At 38.9% G+C, this 24,131-nt stretch overlaps 1 protein-coding gene across 2 annotated transcripts in view; it reads left to right on the top strand.

Annotated features, from left to right (window-relative positions):
• LOC119950329 (contactin-3-like) overlaps positions 1–24,131 on the top strand; it is a 281,892-nt gene that overhangs the window by 251,281 nt on the left and 6,480 nt on the right. For both annotated transcript variants that reach the window (XM_038772626.1, XM_038772625.1), the window contains exons 13-20: positions 1,315–1,432; positions 2,541–2,699; positions 2,791–2,940; positions 4,735–4,805; positions 5,965–6,199; positions 6,556–6,671; positions 11,679–11,865; positions 23,510–23,622. In XM_038772626.1, coding sequence (XP_038628554.1) covers positions 1,315–1,432; positions 2,541–2,699; positions 2,791–2,940; positions 4,735–4,805; positions 5,965–6,199; positions 6,556–6,671; positions 11,679–11,865; positions 23,510–23,622 — 1,149 coding nt within the window. The remainder of the gene's footprint in view (positions 1–1,314; positions 1,433–2,540; positions 2,700–2,790; positions 2,941–4,734; positions 4,806–5,964; positions 6,200–6,555; positions 6,672–11,678; positions 11,866–23,509; positions 23,623–24,131) is intronic.

Raw genomic sequence — 24,131 nt, forward strand, 5'->3', positions numbered from 1 at the left:
AAGCTCACTGTGGGCAGGGAATGGGTCTGATTATTATTGTATTGTACTCTTCCAAGTGCTTAAATACAGTGGCCTGGACACAGTCAGCACTCAATAACTATAACTGAATGAATGAAAATACCATTTATGATGATGATGTCCATTTGTCACTGATGTTTTAGCAAGATCTAAATCAATAACTGAATAGTCCCCAGAGATATATGTTTTATATTAAAATTGGTGCTAAACATTTGGAAAATATGTAATTATAGATGGTATTCATAAGGTTACAACTAGAGGTTTATGCTTCTTATGTATAAATTCATGTGGGTCAAGCACAGCTCCCTAAATTCAATATATATGTGTTGAAATGGATGTAAATATTTTATGTTTCACTCTTCTGTTAAGTCATTCAACTGAGATAATCCCCTCTTAATGCAACATTTATCACCTACCATGCTCAAGAATGTTTTACACTTCTCTGTCAGTTACTGCCCTTGCACTTGGATTTGCATACTTTATTCACCTTGCCCTCAGCCCTACCGAACTTAGGTACAAATCCATAATTTATTTATTTATCTTAAGGCCGGTCTCCCTTTCTAGACTGTAAGCTCCTTGTGGGCAGGGAATCTGTCTACCAACTCTGTTATACTCTACTTACTCTCCCAAGTGCTTAGTACAGGGCTCTGCACACAGTAAGCACTCAATAAATATGATTGCTTGATTGGTTAATGGAAAGGGGCTGAAATAAAGGGAGCAGTGTTGATCTAATGCTGAGAATTAGGTCCAAGGAGAAGTAAACAGAGATCTTAAGAGATTTTCATCTCTATCCTTAAGCACTTTTTTGTCCACAGAGTTCATCAATTGTTTATTTCCCTATAAAATCATATGTGCTACACTGTACAGTGAGTGTAATTGCACACAGTGTTTTCATTTACACTGTAGCATAGTTTATAATCAAAGTATCTCCATTACTTAGACCTCCTGTAGTTGTTGTTTTTCTTTCTAATAATAACAACTGTGGTATTTCTTAAGCACTTTTTATATGCCAAGCACCATACCAAGCACTTGAGTAGACACAGTATGATCAGATCAGACAGTTACTGTCTCACATGAGGTCACAGTATTAGGGATAAGGAGAAGAGTTATCCTATCCCCATTTGGCATATGAGGAAACCGAGACACAAAGAAGTGAAGTGTCTCATCCAAGGTCATAGGGCAAGCAGATGGTGGTGCTGGGATTATAACCCAGGTCTCCTGACACCCAATCCATTAGGCCAACCTGCTTTTCTTCACGTATCCAAGGAATAACTCATTACTTTGTATTTTCAACAGAGTTCAGCTGGTGATTTGATGATTAGAAATGTCCAGCTAAAGCATGGTGGAAAGTATGTCTGTATGGTAGAGACAGGAGTAGACAGTGTTTCATCATCAACAGACCTTATTGTTCGAGGTACTCTTTAACTTGTTTTTACATTCTAGCGTTGTCAGATTTTATGAATATGTTAGTACATCTGGGTTTAATATTAGTCTCACTGTGGAAAATGTTTTTCCCGTTGTCTTGATGAGATGATTGTAAGGATAAAAGCTATAATTGAATCTTAAATATACACTCAGTATATTTCCACTCTGATTGGCATTCCACAGTTGCTGTGCGAGTGATGTGTTTATATTCATCTCATTAGCTCAGTGATCGGATTTGATATGAGTAGCTGTTTGTAGGCTTTCCAAAACCTGTACTTCCCCTTGAACTGAGTTCTGCCATAACAGTATTTAATATAGTAAAATTTCTAGTAGCAAGAGTTATATAGCACTGTAATAGTGTTGGACATAATAACATAGGAATGTGTATACAAAAACATTAGACATGGTTATACTTTAAATCTTGTACCCCCAACCCGTTAATTTTATTAACTCAGTGGTTACTAGGTTTTCACATATAACCTGAGTGTTTTTGTAAGAACACAACCATCACGTTACAACCGAGATGAACGTATTTACTCTGCTAAACTGCTCTCCGGGGTACTGATTTCCAGCTGAACTGAAAAGTCACTGCAGTACACCCTTCCGTCAGTTCAGCCATGTTATAGCACAAGTTGATGGAGTACAGAGATATATTATTAAGATAATGAAATCAAGAATAAAGTGAAAGGCATTGGATTTGTTGAGTTACCGGAATTTTGGTGTAGAAAGATCTCTAAAAGAATGTATCATCTATAATAGGGGAGTATTGTGCTGGTGGAATGCACAATTTAGCTTAATGTCTTCTAAACAAGAAGCATACCTGTATTACATGTTTTAAAAAATGAGTTTTATTGCCAAGCCAGGGCTATGGAAATTGGAACAGTACTGTTCTGTATTTATATATTGTTGTCTTTTCTTTAGGATGGTGATGGTTTTCGTGGCATACTCTCCAGGTTTAGGAATGTGAACAAAACCTTACATGAGTAGTCTGTCTTGTGCAGATAATAGTTGAAGAACTCAACTCACGCTTTAGAAGGCTACCCAGTCCTGATAGGTTTGCAATTTAACACTAGTTTCTTGATTTTTCCTTGAATTAGGTTCACCTGGACCCCCAGAAGGTCTGAAAGTGGATAAAATAACAGACACCAAAGTCCAATTGTCATGGAAAGAGGGAATAGATAACTATAGTCCAATTACATCCTATACAATTCAGGCCAGGACACCTTTCTCTGTGGGCTGGCAGAGAGTCGCAACAGGTAGCAAGAGACAAATATGGGCAAAATCGATATCCTTTCCGAACCAACGTTAGAAGTGGAAATTCTTAGTTCTTGAAATGTTCTTTTCCAGTGCCAGAGGTCATTGATGGGAAAACACTGACAGCAACTGTAGTCGATTTAAACCCTTGGGTGGAATACGAATTCCGTGTTGTAGCTAATAACAAAATTGGAGGTGGAGAACCCAGTTCACCCTCAACAAAAGTAAGAACTGAAGAGGCAGGTTAGTGTTCTTGTTGTTTTTTTATTGCTTAATAATGAAAGTGCATGTGTTTTGATTCATGATTCGTCTCTGCTTATTACAGTTGGGAGTGTCATAAAGAATAGCAGGAATATATTTCTGAAACAGAATGACATTTCCCTCGACAAACTGTTCAGGCATGTCTATAATGTGTGTGACTTTTCTTATAGATGGTCTTGGACAGCTGGGAATTTATCAAAAAGACAAATATGAATAGAGTACAGAAATGTTCTGATCTGCCTTTCGGTATCTGCAGTGGTATCAACAGTATTTACCGCGTACTTGTACTGTATTGCACTAGGTACTTGAGGGACACATCACACAACAAAGTCTACTAACAAGAATTCTAATAAATGAGTGCAGTTTGATATTCTCTAGTTACTATAATTGTGCAAGTACTGGCATCAACCCTGCATAGTTACTGTTAACATTAAAGTATTTTTGTCTATAATAAGAAACCACAGATTGTAAGATAGTGGTAATTATTAATACTCCTTTTATAAAGTCTCAGCATGCCCTTGGCTGATATGTTGGAGTCATGAATGCTCTCATGTGATGAGTAAAAAGGTGTCTTGTGATTTGTAGGTGTTAAGACAAAAGCAGTAATTGAAATCACTATCTTATTTTAAAAGGCTATGAAACAGCAAAGGTGTTTTATAATACAGATAAAGGCCTGGACAGGAACACTGAAAATTAAAAGATGTAATATAGAATCCTAGGAGTGGCATAAGAACAAATGGATTTCCTTCTTCAGGTTATACTTTACTAAATAGAATGGGACCAAATTTAAATCCCGGGTGACTGTTTTAGAATTTTGGGCTAAGATGTAAGTTATGATATTCACTTGAAAACATGCCATTTTATAATTATGAACACGCTATGTCACAGAGTAACACACATGTGATTCTATTCTGTATGGTTTGGAGACTCCGAAATATGGATGAACATACTGTCTGTGGTGGAGAATTAGGCAAGATATGAATATGGCTCAGAGCATAAGCCATATTAGAGTGAATTTCAATCAAATCAGGTTTATAGCCAATAATTTGGAACATTTTCAAAGTATGGCTCATGCTGATGGAAATTTAATTCTATTCTGAAAGACTTAAAATTATATAAAGTATATATAAAAACATATAAATTAACCAATACCAATCAGCTACTGGCAAACCATTTATCAGATTAACCATCCGGCACAAGCCTACAGTTTGAATACATATCTCAATTTATTAGAGTGGCTAATTCCTACTGTTCATCTGGGATATATATATTTCCACATGCATTTGCATTAAATTACCCCCAGATGGAAATTGTTTGATGCATCTTAATTTCAAATGCAGTAATGCTTCATATAAGGGATTAATAATGACCACAATTGAGTGCAATTCCTTGAACGGAGTACAAAAAAATCAATGAAAGTTGATTAAATTTGCACCTTCCTTTAGGTATGTGATCCTTCTGAGGCACCCAAGTGGTGCCCTTAGTGGAATAGCGATCGGGTTTTCTGGCCAGGACAGTGGTAGAGTTCTGTGCTCTAACTTCCCAAAGAGTGCACAGCTTTTCCATGGCCTTAGTGGTCCTGCCATTAAAGTTGGAGTATTCCAAGTGGGCACCTACTTCAATGGCAAGATAGGAAGAGATCTTTATCTCCTGTCCCAGTTTCAGAGGATATTTCATTGAAATCTTAACCCAAGCCATTGAGTTTGAATGTCAATATACCATTCTACATGCATTTATTAGCCCAGCAACGTATCTGTATTTCTCTCTCCCTTTCAGCTCCAGAAGTACCCCCATCTGAAGTAAGTGGTGGAGGAGGAAGTAGATCTGAACTGGTTATTACATGGGATGTAAGTTATTATCAAACAAGTTTCCCATTGGAATGATATTCTTTGATGAACAGCCTGGTATATTAGAGTAACAACCCAGGGGATGGGATTTAGTTTGCATTCTGTCATGTGATCTGTGTTTGCATTCTTTCCTCTCAGCATTGTATAAAAGAAGGCAAATATTACTATAAAGTAAGGGCAAAGAATTACCCAGTCCTCATAATTTTGGTCTTTTACTTCATCTCTGATTGAAAATGATGAAAGATTAAGCATCTAAGCTCTTATCATAATAGTGATTACAGTTGCATTCCTTAAGTATTGACTATGTGCTAAGTGCTGGGGTAGAAATAAAATAATCAGATCAGGTACAATCCATGTCACCCATAGGGCTCCAAGTTTAAAAGGGAGAGAGAATAGGTATTCATTCAATCGTATTTATTGAGCGCTTACTGTGTGCAAAGCACTGTACTAAGCGCTTGGGAAGTACAAGTTGGCAACATGTAGAGACGGTCCCTACCCAACAGCGGGCTCACAGTCTAGAAGGGGGAGTCAGACAACAAAACAAAACATACTAAAAAAATAAAATAAATAGAATAAATATGTACAAGTAAAATAAATAAATAGAGTAATAAATATGTACAAACATATATACATATATACAGGTGCTGTGGGGAGGGGAAGGAGGTAAGGCAGGCGGATGGGGAGGGGGAGGGGGAAGAGGGGGAGAGGTATAAGGTATCTTATACCCATTTTACAAAAGAGGAAGCCAAGACATAAAGAAGTTAAATGACTTGCCTAAGGTCACCCAAGTGGCCACTGGCAGAGATGAGATGATCACCCAAGTCTCCTGGCTGCCAGTGCCATGCTTTTTCCACTGGGCCACTCTGCTTCACTATTTAACTCATATCAGTAATTTCAAAACTAATGTGTGATTCCTTACCACTGATTCAACAATTAAGAATCGATAATTTACCCAAGATCAAGAAAGAAAGCAAGATGGAGGCCTTTTTAGCTCTTTCAGTTTTTAGTTGCTTTTTGCCCCAAAACGTGGTATATCCCATTATTATTAAGCATGATTAATTCCTGGAAAATAGCATGGTCTAGACCATAAAGGTGATGTCAGGAGAGATGGTACAGCATACTGTAACCCTCTGGTACTACTTTTCCTTTTTATTTCCAGCCTGTGCCTGAAGAATTGCAAAATGGTGAAGGTTTTGGATATGTTGTTGCCTTCCGACCCCTTGGCCTTTCAACATGGATTCAGACAGTGGTTACGTCTCCAGATACACCAAGATATGTCTTTAGGAATGAGAGCATTCTATCATTTTCACCATATGAAGTAAAAGTTGGTGTTTATAATAACAAAGGGGAAGGGCCATTTAGCCCAGTGGCTACCGTATTTTCTGCAGAAGAGGGTAAGTGATAGAATGAATTGTGCTTTTAAAGCATGACTTACACAGTCTTTTGTGCCATAACATCTGCTTTCACTCCACACTTTGGATGGAACACTATGGCAGAATTACGGAATGTACATCATTCTGTCTGGATACATGTGAGTGGTGTCAGATATAAGGTGAATATTAAACTGTGAATTTTCTTTAACAAGGGCTTCTTCACGGACATAACCCCCATCATACAGAAGAACAGACCATACCTACAACTAATTGTTAGATATCTCACTAATTAAATGTATAAAATCACAGAAATTCAAACTCAGTTGGTTTCCATCAGAAAAACTTCGGGCTTATTTTCAATTCTCTTTTCTAATCAGAGCCTGCCATAGCCCCATCTGGTGTCTTTGCAAATAGCATTTCGTCTTCGGTAATTGAGGTTTCCTGGAATGCCATTCCTTGGAAAATGAGCAGTGGACGGCTTCTGGGCTATGAGGTAAGCCTACTAAAATATATTTCACTTGACTGAAGTAACAGGCATTCATCCACAATTTCATTGCTGTGTTACTTAATACAGGTTTCATTTTTATGAGTCTTTGAAGAGTGCTGTACATATTGAAGTCTCCTGATCGGGGAATGACTTACCCGGACATTATCTCCTGTGGTTTGTGCTGGGAAATTTTGAGGGGACAGCTTTGAAGTGACACAGTCTTGGGGGGAAGACCTTCTTTGTTCTTTGGTACCTTGAATTGAACTGGGTCTCGGGATAATCCAGGAGCGATTAGAAGAGACATACTCACTGATTGTGCATCCTCCCTATTGAATGTCATATTAGAACAAAGATACGTTTCTGCAAAATCACAACAATGCTGCTATTTGAAAGAAGGTCTGGAACGTGAGAGCATTCTGAAGCAACAGCTACCAAAAATGTCATTAGAGATTACTTGATAAATGCTGTGAAAAAGAAAACAACAGAGTGAAGTGTACATGCTAATTTAAGCAGATCTTTAGCACTGACTCAGATCATTATGGTAGGTTCAAAACATACCACTTAGGAGTACCTATTAATGATGTAGAAATGAGACCAGAAACAATTTCTTAGTAGCCTAAGCCAACTCCCTGAGTTTATTTATTAGACTTTAAGACCTGTAATAGCACCTCCCTTTTTCACATCATGGTGAACATGAAGAGTTTACTCTTCAGCTTTGTGGGTATCCAGATTCATTTTTTTTGTTTGAAGGAGCATGTACTGTTGTTGTTTAGCATGAGTTTATTTCTGGAACTTTAGTGACCTCTTTTCTAAACCTCACTCAGTCTCAATCTGCTTCTCCTTACTTGTTCCCTTTCAGGATCTGGCAGGAGAGGGACAGTCTGGTTTGCCCTGGTTGGGTTTTTTTATTGGTAATTTTTTGTTTTCTTAATTCTGGTAAGCATCCGATGGGATCAGTGAGAGTGCCCCAGGGAAATAGTTTCACTCAACCTGGTTCTGCCATTAATTTGGAAGATTGATACACAACTTCCCTGGGAAACTATTATTAGATATAGCCATACATTAACCTTATCATGGAAATACTTAAATTAAATTGTGTGAGGTTAGACAGAGTAGAGATTAAAAGGTGAGAATATTATTCTCTTCCTACACAACTGAACAGCATAATCCCTCTGTTACCTCAGGCCTACTCCAGATAAAGCCAGAGGTAGGGCTCGTTTCAGTCATTTGTCTGCCCCGAGGTGGGAAAAACTGTCCACCGTCTACCTGTGGGGTAATAACATAATTTACAACATTTAGGAGAAGTCTCCCCAAATCTGCCCAAATCTATGTCAAGAATGGAAGAATAGTAAAAACAAATGCTAAATGCAGTCTACCAACAGTTTCAATCTTACAATTAACAGATCTCAAAATCACCAACCTTCTAGAATAGAACAGAAAATCCTTGCACAGTTGTGAGACAATCCCACTGTTACAATGCCCACTGTGTCTACTTAGCCCACTTACTCTCTGAAGTCAGACAGCCTTGGCCAGGGGCATCCAGTCAAGTCAGACTTTACCAATTCATGTATTTTCTGGTCGCCCTCTTACATGTGCTTTCTCACATGTTCACAATGTCAATTAATCAATATTATTTATTGATATAGGGAAGCAGTGCGGCTTAATGAAAAAAAGCATCGGCCTGGGAGTCAGAGGACTTGGGCTCTAATTCTGGCTCCACTGTCTCCCTGCTGTGTGAACTTGGGCTTAAATTCTCTGAGCCTCAGTTTCCTCAACTGTAAAAAGGGGGTTAAATCCCTGTTCTCTCTCCTACTTAGACTGTGAGTCCCATGTAGGGCAGGGACTGTGTCTAACTTGCGTAACTCGAATCTACCCTAATGCTTGATACATAGTAAGCACTTAACAAGTATTATTATTACTATCATTGTTATCATTATTATTGATCCACCCCTTGAGAGCAGAGCACTCTACTAAGTGCTTGGGGAAATGAAATAGAAGTGAAAGACAATGTGAAGAATTCTGCTCCTGGCCAGTGTCATCACAGTGAGACCTTGATGTCGGCTGCAGCCAGCATATTGTTCATCTTTCCTGCATGTAATCCTAGATAGAGGGAGAATGTAGCAAAGGAAAAAGAGATATGCATCTATGACATACAGACCCCGTAGGGCGGCAGATAGAACAGGGCCAATCTATCGAAGTCAGAGAATGGTGCCTTAAGGAAGATGAATAGTCTCCCAAGACATGAACAGAGAGGCTACTGGTTTTGTTCAGGACATGCCGAAGAAGAAATTGAAGCCTCAGTGTATAACAGCCGAAATCACATGACTCTAACAACCCAAGGCTAAACACTGTGGGGGTGTTGAAGCCATTTTGTGGATAATTTGTTGTTGAAAAATCTGCTGTGAAGAGAAGAATAAAGATTTGGAGGACTTGAATTGTCCTAAAAATTGTCCATTGTAGATAAAATTAACCAAACTCTCTCCTTCCTTTTTCCTGTAGGAGACATCAAAGAGCCCCTGCTTTTGTATTGTGTTCAATTTTGTGTTTCAATCATTTAAAATAATCCCAGTAAAAGAAGTAGCATGATAGTGCAAAGACACCAGCCTGGGAATCAGGAGACCTGGGTTCTAAATCCCAGTTCTTCCACTTGCCTGCTGTTTGACCTTGAGCAAGTCATTTACCTTTCTCTTTGCCACCATTTCCTCACCTGTCCTCCCTCGAATTTAGGCTTTGAGCCCCAGATAGGACAGGAAGAGGGACAGGGGCTGTGTCTAATCTGCTTATAGAGTATCTATCCCAACACTTAATTCAGTGCCCGGCATGTAGTAAATGCTTAACAGATACTGTAATTATTGTTATTTTTGTCTCCCACTTCATTTCTAAAACTGTTCCAAAGATTAAAATAGTTTCAACATGTTCATATTCAGTCATAATTATGCAAAGCAAAACGAAGCCTGAAAGAGTAGTTGATTTTAGCACCAAACTTCATATTATCATTGGTAAAATGTGTGGCTGTTGCTAGATATTACCATAATTGATGTCTTTATAGTCTTGGAAAATACTTCAGACTCTTAACTATTGCTAGTAATCTCCCATACATTAAATTTCATCAAGCCAAAAACAAGGAAAAGGAAAAATGTGCTTCAAATTAGATGCACTTGGATTATCTAATATTTTTATTAAAGAACAATAGAACAGTACAGCATCTAGTTGGCTGGGGAATAATGTTTGCTTTGAATTATACACTATTTTGAATCAATACCAATTTAATGAGATTTTACTGTATGCTTATTGAAGGATAAATTTTGGATTAAGTTTAGGCAGGACTGTCACATCCAGTAGTAAAATTACGAGTATTATTAAGACACATCCCAGGAGAGGCCATAAAAGCCGATTGGGAGACATCATTTATCTTTGATTTATATTTTAATTTCCCATTATAATAGTTCATAAAATAATACATGTGCAGATATGTAGGTCTTCAGCATATCTCAGCAGGTTACAATTCCTAAGTGTTCTCCATTTAGAATTACAAATTTACCATTCTTTGAGTTCTCCAAGACTGTAGTTCACATTTTTTAAAATCTTGTTTTTTATAACTTTGGTTCAATTTGAGACCAAATTGAATCAAGCTTGTCTAGGCTCTCCATAGCAGTATCACACAGTTTGCTCCCAGATATAGGACCTGCATTTTACACTGCGATAATCTTTTAGTTTCCCGCTAGTCATCTTGACAAGAATACATTGGCTTTCAAGACAGTTTCAGTATTCACCAGAAATATGCAGTGTCTCTTCAGGATACATGGAATCAAGTTATTTCAGAAGTCATGTTTCCCTGTTCCATATATTACTTGCTCATTTCATTAGCTACAACAGGTATCCAAATGAACACGTATTATGACTGTGCCTCAAAGATCCAATTTAGTGTGTATTTATCATCTGCTCCAAAGTCAAATCCTGTTCTGGCACAGTGACACAGTAATCTTACTGAAAAAAAAAAAACCAAAATAACTAAGAGAATATGGTGGTTACTTCCTCTTTCTCATTTCTTTCCACTTTTTGCTCTATTCATTCAATCATATTTATTGAGCGCTTACTGTGTGCAGAGCACTGTACTAAGCAGTGTAGTACAACTTGGGAAGTACAAGTTGGCAACATAATTCTATGACTTCCCTTTCCTACGTATAAGTCTTTGAGCATGAGAAAAGAAAATATCTGAGAAAAAAGACCTTTCGGAGGTTCAAAATCGATGCTTTTATTAAAATGTCAGTCTCTCATCTGCCTGTTAGCATATTTCAGTGGATGTGTAGAAGGGAGCTTTATTTACAAGGTCACCACTTAAGGAGATTTTTCTAATTAGTTATTTAGGTGTTCTTCACCATATCTACATATTTATGCTCTTTATGACTACCAGACAGTACTTTTCATTTGGTCAATAAAGCGTATTTATTGAGCACTTACTGTGTGCAGAGCAGTGTACTGAGCACTTGGGAGAGTACAATATAACAATTAGCAGACGCATTCCCTGCTCAACATGAACTGACAGGCTAGAGGGGCAGACAGACATTAATATAAATAAATGTATTACAGATATGTACACGAGTGCTGTGGGGCTGGGAGAGGGGATGAATAAAGGGAGCAAGTCAGGGCGTTGCAGAAGGGAGTGGGAAAAGAGAAAAGTAAGCTTTAGTCAGGGAAGGCCTCTTTGAGGAGATGTGCCTTCAGTAAGGCTTTGAAGTGGGGGAGAGTAATTGTCCGTCAAAAACAAATACTGTGCAGTGAAAGACACAGGCGTATCCAGTATTGAGAATATATGGTAGCTGTTAAAGTGCATTCAATATTAATTTACAATTTCTTTTATATACCAGTTTTACTATTTTCAAATGCAATAGACACTTCATACCTAGTACACTTTTCTTGAATAGAATTCTTCTTGGAAACTAAGATAAAAGACAACTGTAAACAGAATCATTCTTGTATACATTTGAGTATGTTACATCTGTTGCCCACTAGATACGGTACTGGACCAATGGAGAAAGAGAAGGCTCAACTAACCGAGTCAAAGTTGCAGGGAATGAGACAACGGTGAGACTCCGAGGCCTGAAGAGCAACTTAACATATTACACAGCTGTACGAGCGTACAACAGTGCTGGCTCAGGACCCTTTAGCGCTACAGTTAATGCCACCACAAAGAAAATGCGTATGTATTTCCAGCTACTCTGAAAGTGAATATTATCTGGTTATGATATATCAGTCCACGTCTAAAATGAACGGTTGTTCAAGCCATTAGCCCTACTCAATAACAGTGTTCGATATAATTCTTAGTCAGGACACATTATTACATTGAAGCCCGTTGACGATTAATTCCTAAATCACTTTTTTTCCAGAAAAAGGTCTTGACTCGGTATAGATTGGAAGTCTGGAAATGGAGTTGAACTCCTGCGGAAAATCCCTGTAAAATATGTATTTAACTGAATAGCTTCATTAGTCCTTACTTCATTGAGAAATTTGACATTTGGATTTATTTGGGGGTGTTTTTTACCTTCATCAAATCTTTGGAGTGTAGTATTTTGTGGCAAAGTAAAGGGAGATTTTAGTTCCAGCAAAAGTGTCATTGTTTGTACTTTTCTCTTGCCCTAAATTACTCTTGAGATTCCAATTTACTTTCAAAAAGGAAAAATCAAAAAGGTGCAGTTCTAGAGTGTGTGTAATTCTTCAGATAAATATCTAGCCAGAGATGGCAGTGTTTCCTGCAAAAATGAATGTGTAATTACCGTGTGCCCACATTTAACATAACAAAGAATCAAGGTCAGGAAAGACGTTTACTCTTTAATTAACTTAAATCCACAAGAAACCAATGCCCTATGATTTTTTGGTCTTTCTTTGATGTGTTATTGAAATTGATATTGCACTTGAATTGGAAAATTACTTTTAATGTATAATTTGACTATTATGATACATTAGAAATCACTCTGTAACCTTTTTACTTTGAGGGCAAGAGGTGAGTAACTAACAGAAACTATTATGACTAAATATAATAGAGTCTCAAGCTCTTTTTGATCTCCTTGCAATGCATTCTATTAAGAAATAGTTCTGATTTTTGTTCAAATGACACACATAGTTTAAAAAGCTATTAAGATATCATTGCATGTCCTATCATACTTCCAAATCCATTTAGTTACATTAAATGTTGCAAATGAACCCGATTCTGCTGGCAATCAGCAACACTATATAACATCAATATAAATATGCTTTATCAATTGTCATTGATATTTATATGAATATGTTTCATCAAGTTTCAATTCTTATAGGACACTATTCATCATAGTATTTTGGAGGACCAAAAGACCTACAAAACCGTTTTTTTTTTTTTTGTCATTTCATCCTGCTGTTTTTTCTTGTCTGACATTAACTTGTGTGTTTACAAACTCATTATTCATGAAGGCAAAACAATTTATGACCTCAGAGTGTGGCACCACTGAGTATAGCGGTCCTCTGTTTATGAAGATGACACAAGGGACGGTGAAGAAATCCTGCCCATGTATGTAGGTGTGGTTGAAGAGATGGTTGCACGACCAGAAATCTCTTCCACATTGTGTGCAAGTAAAGATAGTTCATTCATTCACTGTGAGCACTGTACTAAGCACTTGGGAAGTACAAGTCGGCAACTGCGCTCATGTGTTTGGCCTATAAATGGTCGGTCTCTGTTTCTGAGTCTGCCCCTTGGTCCCAATCTTTATGAAGCCTCCACTCAGGGGGAGCGACCCCCTTCTCCCAATTGTTGCCTGCCAGAATGGCCTCTCTGCTGTGGTGGCCTAACATTTGACTTGTATAGGTGATTCGCTATGTCTCCAAATTATTTATTCTGCCCTCCCAGCTTGCATAGTCCCCCTTTTCAGTTGGTGATATAGCAGCCACTTCGCTATCCTGCTATTGTCCATTCTCCTCACATGCCCTGCCTAGCAAAGCTATGTTGCCCAGAACATTAACTCGAATGCAGATGAGTTGACTGCATTCCAGGACCTTGTACGTGATGATGATGATGATGATGATGGCATTTATTAAGTGCTTACTATGTGCAAAGCACTGTTCTAAGTGCTGGGGAGGTTACAAGGTGATCAGGTTGTCTCATGGGGGGCTCATAGTCTTAATCCCCATTTTACAGATGAGGTAACTGAGGCACAGAGAAGTTAGGTGACTTGCCCAAAGTCACACAGCTGACCCCGTTGTTGGATAGGCACCATCTCTATATGTTGCCGACTTGTACTTCCCAAGCGCTTAGTACAGTGCTCTGCACACAGTATGCGCTCAATAAATACGATTGAATGAATGAATGAATGAGTGACAATTGGCGGAGCCGGGATTTTAACCCATGACCTCTGACTCCAAAGCCTGTGCTCTTTCCACTGAGACACACTGCTTCTCTAGGTGGTAGCCTAGTCCTGCCATTTGATTTTGAGAATGGTTTGGAAGTGACACTGATGAAACTACTCAAGATATGTAGTAGATTGAGATGCACCAAGAAAGTGAAAGATAGCTGTCCTTCACGTTTGAAGAAAATGCAACTACTGGTGAGATTTTTATAATTCTGCACAAGTGTGGCTAATAATACTGACTGGTGAACAGTAATTCCTTCCACATAGAAAATCACCTCTTGCTGCGCTGTTGCATTAGGTACCTGAAGGGCACAATGCTGCTCTCTGTTTCTTCTGCTTGATGTCACTATCTTTCCAGAGCCTCTGTTTCGTGACAGTCAGCCCATTTTCTAATTGCCTTATGGCAGGTTGGTCTCTCTTCGTCTGCAGTCTCCAGACCATCCACCGCTACGCTGCAGTCGGAGGTTTTGCTGCATTGTGTTTTTAAAGTGCTACTTCTGTTTACCCTGTTGATTGATTTATGGTTAGCTCATTTCAAATCATCTTAGCTTTTCCACGATGATCCACTCAGCTATCTATCATCTGTTCTCCTAACACTGCCCATCTATGATGTGGTGATGCAATGATCAACAGAATATGTTCCAAACCTCATCTTTTGTGATCCATTTGATGTTAAGCATGGAGAATAAGTGATGTTAGAGGAACTGTTATCAAAGTCAAATGTGGTAAGTTCAGATCTTATAGTAATAAACAAGGTTGGAAGCCACAGTTGCTCTAGAATTTAAGTTTGAGCTGATTCAACGTTGGTGCATTATAACTCTGTTAGTCTCCCAAAGGACATGATAGCCTGATTTGGTTTTCTACCTCTATGCCTTCCTTTGCATTATTGGACAGAGGGCTGCTGCATTTGCAGAATTCAGGGACAGCATTCAGTTCCATGTTGTTGACGTAGGTCCTTGGCTTTGTTTATACTTCACAGGTGCATGCTGTTAACATAACTTGGTTCTTCTGCAGGTCAATTCAATCGTTGATCCCTAGCTTTTTCTTGATTCTGAAAGTGGTCTATAATCATCTCCATCTCTTTTTGAGAATGTCCTTCAATGTTCAGGCAAGAACATATAGAAATTCCAGTATGGGAAGTCCAAGAACCGTCAGTAATGCTTTCTGCCTGTTGAGCTGATAAGAATTTCCCCTTGGGTCGGAATCATATTCTGACCTGAGGAATGATCTTAGGATCTCAATAAACTTTTCAGCGCTGCTAATGCTTTCCTAGTAGTTGCCGGAGCCCTGGTCTACTTGATGGTATTCTGTTTTCAAAAAGCATGCAGAGGATTTTGTGAGGTTCTGTACACTTCTCCAGTATGAGATGCTTACAAAAGGTGCTGTGCTCTCGCCTGAAGTACATTGAGATCTTGGGAATGTATGACTCATAATTCAATAGTTGGTCCAAGAAGACTCTGACTTAAGTCTGGCCAGCAATGGAGAGCAATAAGATGCCACAATAGTTTCCACAGTCATCTGTCTCCCCTATGTTCTTCACATTATTATGGTATTTGTTAAGTGCTTACTATGTTGTAAGCAATTGAAAAGATAAAATTGAATCAGGTTGGACAGAGTCCATGTCCCACATGGGGCTCTCAGTCCAAGTATGAGGGAGGAGGATTTAATTGAGAAGCAGCAAGGCATAGTGGATAGAGCACAAGGCCTGGGAATCAGGTGGTCATGGGTTTTAATCCCAGCTCTGCCACTTGTCTGCTGTGTGACCTTGGGCAAGTCGCTTCACTTCTCTGTGCCTCAGTTACCTCATCTGTAAAAGCAGGACTGAGACTGTGAGCACTACGTGGGACAGGGACTGTGTCCAACCCAATTTGCTTGTATCCACCCCAGCACTTAGTACAGTGCCTGGCAGATAGTAAGTGTGTAACAAATGCCATAATTATTAATCCCCGTTTTACAGTTCAGGAAACTGAGGCACAGGGAAGTTAAGTAACCTTCCCCAAAATGACACGGCAAACAATTGGCAGATCCGCAATTTGAACCAAAGTCCTCTGACTCCCAAGTCTGTGCTCTTTCCACTCGGCTCAGCTGCTTCTCAAGGCCAACCTGCTTCTTGAAGGTACTGATGTTGGTATCATGAAACACTGATGTGCATTCAGATGCAGGACTTTGCCATTCTTCTTGGGTCTAACTGCATTGGAAACATTAAATACTGCAGCAAAAGTCATGTCTTCACATGTTGCCCAAGTTATTTATTGTTGGAATGGGTGTTAGAGAGAGCATCAAAGATCACTGAAATATTGTTGCCATTTCTTTGAGATTCCTTCTTTGTGATAAGAATGAAACCATCACTCCCCCCAGGATGCTGTGGTAATGTAATTACTACCAGAATTTTTCTATACAGTTTAGTGATATTCAGAGGAAGCAAGACCTCTTCAAACAAAGTTGCATGCGGCACCTGTTTCCACAGACGGTCCTTCATCAGAAGTTTTGATTCATCCAGGTCTGGGTGGTGAACTCCATGTCTAACTGATTCCTGATTCACACATTAATCATGTCATTCCTCATGTTGGATGATTACTGTTCTCACTGTCCTAAAGCATACTGCTGGTTTCTTAGTGTTGAAAATTTTTTTGTTGGTGTTTCGCCCTGCCTGGCTCGGGAAAACTGATTAAAAATCACAGTTGGTAATGGCTAATCAAGCTTTTAATTGACTACCACTGAGTCTAGTTCCCCCAGTGCTTAATGCTTGGTAGAAAATTAGGCACTTGAGGAGAAGCATCGAATTCTCCACATCAATAGAGGACTTTTTAGTTCACTGTTGCCCGCATTTTGCAGGCTCCATGACAGTAGAATAAACCGCTCCTTAGTGGTTTGAAGGGTTAATGCCCCTCTCAACATACCCGTGTACCCAACTCGTTAACAAAAAATTTAGGTCTTGGGAGAATTGGGTACATGGGTATTAAATGAATGTCTTCGTAGTGATCAGTGACAGGAAATGAAATACAGAAAAAATAAAAGTTCATTTAAAAGAATGCTTGACAAACTCAAAAATCTGAAGTTCAGAAGATAAGGTTGTCTCCCCATGCACAAATCAAAACATAAAGGGATGTAACCTTTTAATTTCTACTTCTGACATTATTACTGGTTGCACTTCTATAATTCTTAACACTTCTACTAGTCAGATGCCTCACAAATGCAATTTGCAATTATCACTCTGAAGGTAATTATCCTCATGCTGAAATCTGAGGAAAGAGTCATAACAAAAGCATAATTATGAGAATGATGTACGTCTTCCTGATTCTGAACCCTGTAATGAAACCATCTTACCATCTTTTAAAAAAGGCAAGAATTTTCCCTACTGAGCATTGTGAATGCCCAATATAAGAGTCCATCATCAGTAGCTCTCTGTTGAGTGTGACACTCATTTAAGTTATTTGAATGTAATGCTAGAATTGCTAGGTAAATAATTTTATTTTTCTTTCTATTAAGTATCCTCCCTTAAATCTGATGCCAGAGTCTCCAAAAGGAGGGTCAATTAGATGTGAGACATGCTCCAAGTTTTTCAGACCTTCCATCTTAAAATGTTCCATTTATTGCTTTTTTTTTAATCTGAGGTTCCCAGGTCCCCCTAATTTTCATTTAGTTTCTGTTATGTAAGCCTTCTCACAAAGTCTCTAACAGATTTCACTTGCCATGACTGAAATGATTAAAACCTTGGTAAAACACCTTTAGAAGATAGTGCTATTTCTGCTAATTATTCCATCATTAAGGAAAGTTATTTAGATGGATTTGTTAGCAGCCTTCAACACAATCAGTCTAGAGGTTGTGTTAAGCCATCTACTTTCTTTGCCATTAGTAGGTACAGTTCCATTAAATGCCTCCAGATTTATCTCAGTTTTTCTTATTTTCTAACTCTAACTAGACAGCTTGGGGAAATTTCTCATTTACACAACACCTTCAGCTGTGGAGCCTTGTAAGCCTTATTTCATTATTTTCCTTGTTTGCTTTTAAATGGTATTTGTTAAGTGCTTAAGTTAAGTTAAATGTCAAACACTGTTCTACACACAGGGGTACATACAAGTGAATTAGATTGGACACAGACCCTGTCCTGCCTGGGGCTAACAGTCTAAGAGGACAGGAGAAAAGGAGAACTGAGGCACAAAGAAGTTAAGTGACTTCCCAAGGTCACACAGTAAACATTTGGCAGAGCCGGGATTAGAACCCAGGTCCTCTGACGCCTGGGCCCTGGCTCTTTCCACTAGGCCATGCTGCTTCTCAAGATAGCTTGCTCAAGATAGCTTCATCTGGGTGTGATGGGGAAACATAAGCCACATTTTTGTGAGTGTGTTGACAGAAACTCCCACCACTTAGAATGGGCACAAAAAGTCACATGACTATATTGAGCAATGGGAATGGTTATAGTTTATTTGGATCAGAATGAACCTCCTTAGGAAGAGTCAGGCATCAAAGATGCAGCATTAGGCATCAGCAGTATGCTGGTGAAAACCCTTGAGTCTCACTTGCCTTTTAACCCTATCCGAGATAGTGACTCAAAGAAGAGCAATGTGGTTGAAATTCAATCCAGATAAGACACAGGTCTGTGGAAGCCTACAGGGAATGCGACTGGGTCTCCCTCAGCTTCTTCAGAAAAGTGAATGAGTTTTTCTGTTAAATAAGTGCTATCTCAACTTTCTCCTGTGGCAGCCATTGCTAGAAATTGCTTTTTGCTATCTGCCTCGTCTCTCAGATACGGCCCTCAACAAGTGAGCAACCTGACTTGACATTCATTCATTCAATCATATTTATTGAGCGCTTACTGTGTGCAGAGCACTGTACTAAGCACTTGGGAAGTACAAATCGGCAAGCAACTTCTAAATAGGATTAGCACAAGTGACTCTCTTGACTCTGACCCTCTGATAACATCCAATCAGTGCACTCATTTAACTGATTGAATCTTGAACTTTGTTCTTGGACAGCTGTTCTGGTCGTTCATTTACTCCAGAATGCAATTCACTGTGCACCTTTTTAATAGCTTCGGTCAGCCAGATCCCTCCTCATGGTTTCAAAATTCCAACATTAGGGAAAACTGAGGCATGGGGCTTTCAGCAGATGAAGTACATCATTGGAATTGCCACCGCCATTGGTCCACCAAAGCCTGTATTCTTTGATCTGTGTGTTGAGGTGATAACCTATCTTTTTCATCTAACATACGAAACACACATAAAGATGTGTGCTTTGGGGGCATTGAATGCCTGACTTGGGAAGTAAATGGACTGGGCAACCATTGAAATATGCTCCTGAATTGCCCAACAACACAGTGTGAGGGCACCCATTGAAACAGGCAGGGGGTAGCTTCAAAGACAAAAAAAGCTCACTGTGGAAAGAGAATGTGTCCTTTATATTGTTGTGTTGCACTCTCCCAAGTGCTTAGTACAGTGCCCTGCACAGACTAAGCACTTAATAAGTATGATTGATTGATTGACTGAAAAGGAAACACTTCACTCACTTCACATAGGAAATTTGTGCAGGTTGAAAGGAGAAGGTTCAAGAAGGGTCTGGGCTAAATTCATAAACAAGCAGCATAAAACAGGTTATTAAAGGGAAAGTTAGGAATGAGAAGAGAAAAGTTAGGGATGTTAGAATGTACATCCTATCGAGGTGGATGTCAAGGGAGGCAACCATACTGGGCTGGATGGACTAGTGGTATGACCTAGTAAAGGCATTCCATATGTTTTTCTGTACATCAGAGACACCTGGTCTTAGATGTGGGAACAGAGGGCTGTCTTAATTTCCTGCTATTTCTTTTTAATAACCATCTCATCACCTTTTGGCAGAACTGTCTCTCAGTTGTTTATACTAACTGTCTACTCTGGTAAATGTCACCCACCACAGCAGTTTCACTGCAATTGCTGATATTTTTCACTTCATGAGAGCCACCTCAATCATCATAGAAGGTGACCTTCTAGCTAATCCTATAAAAACTAACCATTACCACTTCATCCTTCTCAATGGCATCAGACAGCTGAGAGAGACGGATCGATAATAGATAATGCTTTATTCATTAATTCACTAGAGCAACTAATATGTTTCAAGATCCATAATTTTAAGGTAAATTCCTCTTTCAGAAACTAAACCAAAAATATCACGGCTGAAGAACAGAATTACATTGGTGTGTAATAGTCTCAATTTCAGCAAATTTGCATCTTCATCACACCTAGTGATGGACCGTTAAAAACAACTGAAACCCTTCCATCTAAAACAGAGTCACAAGAGTGCACGTAGCTACCTCCAAGCCCCCGTGATCGATGGCCAGAATCCCAATGATTAAGCACACGGGGAAGAAATCGTTATACTAGATCCTGAAGGGAAAATGCATGCTTCAGTTTTGTTGTTTAACTTGGGTAAAACTTGAAGCAAAAAGATTATTGTCAGCTTGTGTTTTTCTGGTAATTAGCATTATAATATTAACCTGGTTGTTATTTGTCAATCTTTACAGAAATGGTCTTTAGAAAAGCAAACGTCAGAGCCGCCCTTTTGGCCATTTATCATGCTACCTGTCGTATTAGAATGCGACATTAGAATTAGAATTCTGATACGTATTAGAATACGACTGTGTGAGGAGGGCAGTTATCAGAGAAGTCGGAAGCGGTTTCGGTTGTTCATGTTGGCGTTCAGGTGAACATACGCACCTGAGGCATTAGGTCAATGTGGGGATGGGATTCCTGTACAGGAGCAGCTAGCGATGCAGTGTGCAAGGTGTTTGCTTAGTACTCTGAGGAGAGCTGATAAAACACTAATTTAGGTCTTATCTTAGTGTGCTACAGTTTACAGGCTCAGAATTAAGCTAGTGTACTCTGAAATATAGCGAAGTTGAACCTAGATTAATTTACATTTTCTGAAACTTGAGCAGAAGCCCAACTGATTGAAGACGTGCCTAAACATAAACAGATGCATAAGGATTTGAAGCTCAGAATCCACATTAGTACTGTTACGTGGGTGAAACTGCAGAGACTGCGTACCCTGGTGATTCAGGCCCTATATCTGCATTTTGGTTAAATCTCTACTGAGAAGTTACTTCTGGGAGAACAGCTGAAAGAAAAAAATCTGGTTAAATTAGTTGAGTCAGAGAAGTCCAAGAAATTTTGCTGTTCTTCAGAAAGGCATTTGTGCAGAAACAGGAGCAGAACATATCTTTGTCTCAGAAGGCCCGGGAAAGAAACTGAATGCCAAGTTGATCAAATCCAGAAATATAGGGAAAATTGAAGCGCACATTGGAAAACTCAAAAATTAGGCAATCGACCTAATCACTAAAGAGGAGTGTAAAGAAATAGGATGATTGAGAGGAATAAACTTAGAAAAGAGAAAGTGGAAAGGCAATAAGGCTATCCCAATATTCAAATATAACAAGATAAAATTTTTCATTAAGTTGGATGAGAAAAGCCCAGAAAAAAATGTAATCCTCCTGATAGCCAGGAAAGGAAAGCTGGAACAGATGACCACAAAAATACAAAAAATGGTTTAAGGTTGTTGGACGTTTTTCATGTCAGTTGATGGAAAGCATACCAGATGTGAATAGTTGACCAGAACTGTTCCTTGTGATGCAAAGCTAGAAAGCCGCATTAGAATAGGGGATAAAACTTGTTTGTTTGGTTGGTTTTTGTTTTTAATGGAATGCATTCATATCAGGGCCTGTTGACGTGTACTCTGGGACACATTTGGAATTGGTGGATGTTATTGTGGAACCGCTAGCCACTCTTTTATAAAACACATGGAGGAAAGGAGCCCATTGTTGGGTAGGGATTGTCTCTATCTGTTGCTGAATTGTACTTTCCAAGCACTTAGTACAGTGAGCGCTCAATAAATACGATTGAATGAATGAATGAAAAATTGTTGTTTTAGTCATTTTTCAAAAACAAGCAAACTATGTTCTCCCAGGTAAAGGCAGTTTGATCACCCTAACAAGGGAAATATACTTGAATATCTTGATTTTCCCTAGAAAATCCCCACGACCAGTGACAGGGTTCACGTTGTAATAAGTCCTTATAAGAGGTAGGATGGCAGCAAAGGGGATTTGCCTACCAGCCTCAGGGTAATCTTTGGGATCAAGGCTCTTCATGAAGGCAAACTTCAATTCATTCATTCAATCATATTTATCGACAGCTTACTGTGTGCAGAGCACTATACTAAGCACTTGGGATAGTACAATAGAGCAATAAACAGACACAGTCCCTGCCCACAATGAGCGTACAGTCTGGTGGAGTCACAGACATTAATATAAATAAGTGCTTGCAGATATGTGCTAAGTGCTGTGGGACTGGTGTGGGGGGGGATACAGAAGGGAGTGGGAGAAGAGGAAAGGAGCGCTTAGTCAGGGAAGGCCTCTTCCATCAGGGGGAGGATTTATCTTAACCATGGGATGGCACCAAAAAGCCCTCACTACAATCCCACCTATTTTATGTTCATATATATTCAACTGTGTGGTCCACCGCTTTGGTGGGACTCTAATTAAAGCGAGATGTCAATCAATTGATATTATTTATTTAGCACTTACTCTGCAGAGTGCTGTACTGAGCACTTGGGAGAACACAGTAGAGTTAGCAGACATGTTCACTGCCCTCAAGGAGCTTAGAAACAACAATCTAGTGCCTGAGATAAACATTAAAATAAATTACAGGTAGGAGGATGCCGTAGATGCAATTGGGAGTGAGAGGGGAGTGTTCCTAAATCTTCTGTTGTAGTCCTCACAATTGAAAACAATGTAGAGAAACTAGTGAGTGGCCAGAAAAGAATGACACAATGTTTGAAGGGCTTGATACAATGTGGAGAGGTTAAAGGTATTCTGTTGTTTGGCCTAGACAAAGAAAGCTAAAAGATAATGACCATCTTAACTCAGTGACAGTACTATGTACTTGGTAACTGTGTCTTCATTTATTCAGATTTAGAAGTTTGTGAATACAATAGTTCAGCACTTCAAAATTGGGAAATTATGTGTTAAGGAGAGTTAGATCTGTGAGTGCTTAATTTTACCTTTTTTCAACAACTTTTGAGATTAGGAAGTGGATACTGTTGAAATACAGGCATTTTGATGTATAGTGCTCTCAACCTGCTTTATTAATGATTGTAATTTTATAGTTTGGTTATTAATTCATGTAAGTAAATACCAGTAGATATGATGGAGGTAGTAGAACACATTAGCTGTTCTTTTTATTCAGAGGCTTTTGTTTAATCTTACGCAGTGAAGGCTGCATTAAATAGCATAAGAAGCACCAATTACATCCAATTCTATTTATTTCTTATATTCCCAATTTGTCTGTGAGTCATATAATGTACAAATGATGATGATCCATTTTGAATGTTTGAACATCCAACACGTAATGACAATAAATTACCTCAACTATTACTTGCTCCTGAATAATAAATCAAGATTATCGAGGAAATTAAAAGTATGTTTTCATTATGTATTTCAAGCTCCCAGCCAGCCACCGGAAAATGTTGTATGGAATGCAACTGACTCTAAGGTATTACTGAGCTGGGAACAAGTGAAAGCAATGGAAAATGAGTCAGAAGTAACTGGATATAAAGTAAGTCATCTATTAACAAGGACAGAAGCTTCTAATTCGGTTTTCCATTTATACTTGGTAAAGTACTGTGTCTAATGTAGTACTTCTCAATCTAGATATCAGGGCCACAGAGTAGCCAAAGGGGAATTCCAGGGAGATGCTGAATAACAGAACTGCAGAACCCCTTTTGGCCGTGGCTAAACGTGGGCCAAGTGGACAGGTCGACCAGCGATATTCAATCAATATTAGGTCTCTAAGCCAGCGAAACGAAGTCATCTTGGCTGCTCAGCGGATATAAAACAGCAGCAGTATGGTCCCAACAGAGTGCTTTACCCTTAGTAAGCACTCAGTAAATATCATTTATTACTCTTTTTGGACTAACTCTCTGCCTTTTAAGATCAACTGGGTGGCCAAGACGACTTGATTCTGGTGGATTAGAGAGCTAATATAACGCTTGGGTGTCTCCACATTTATTTTGATATCTCCACATACTGTGGTTTTCCCTGAACCCTGGGTAAACTCCTGTTATC

This window comes from Tachyglossus aculeatus, chromosome X1 (genome assembly GCF_015852505.1).
Source record: "Tachyglossus aculeatus isolate mTacAcu1 chromosome X1, mTacAcu1.pri, whole genome shotgun sequence".
Taxonomy (NCBI): Eukaryota; Metazoa; Chordata; class Mammalia; order Monotremata; family Tachyglossidae; genus Tachyglossus; species Tachyglossus aculeatus.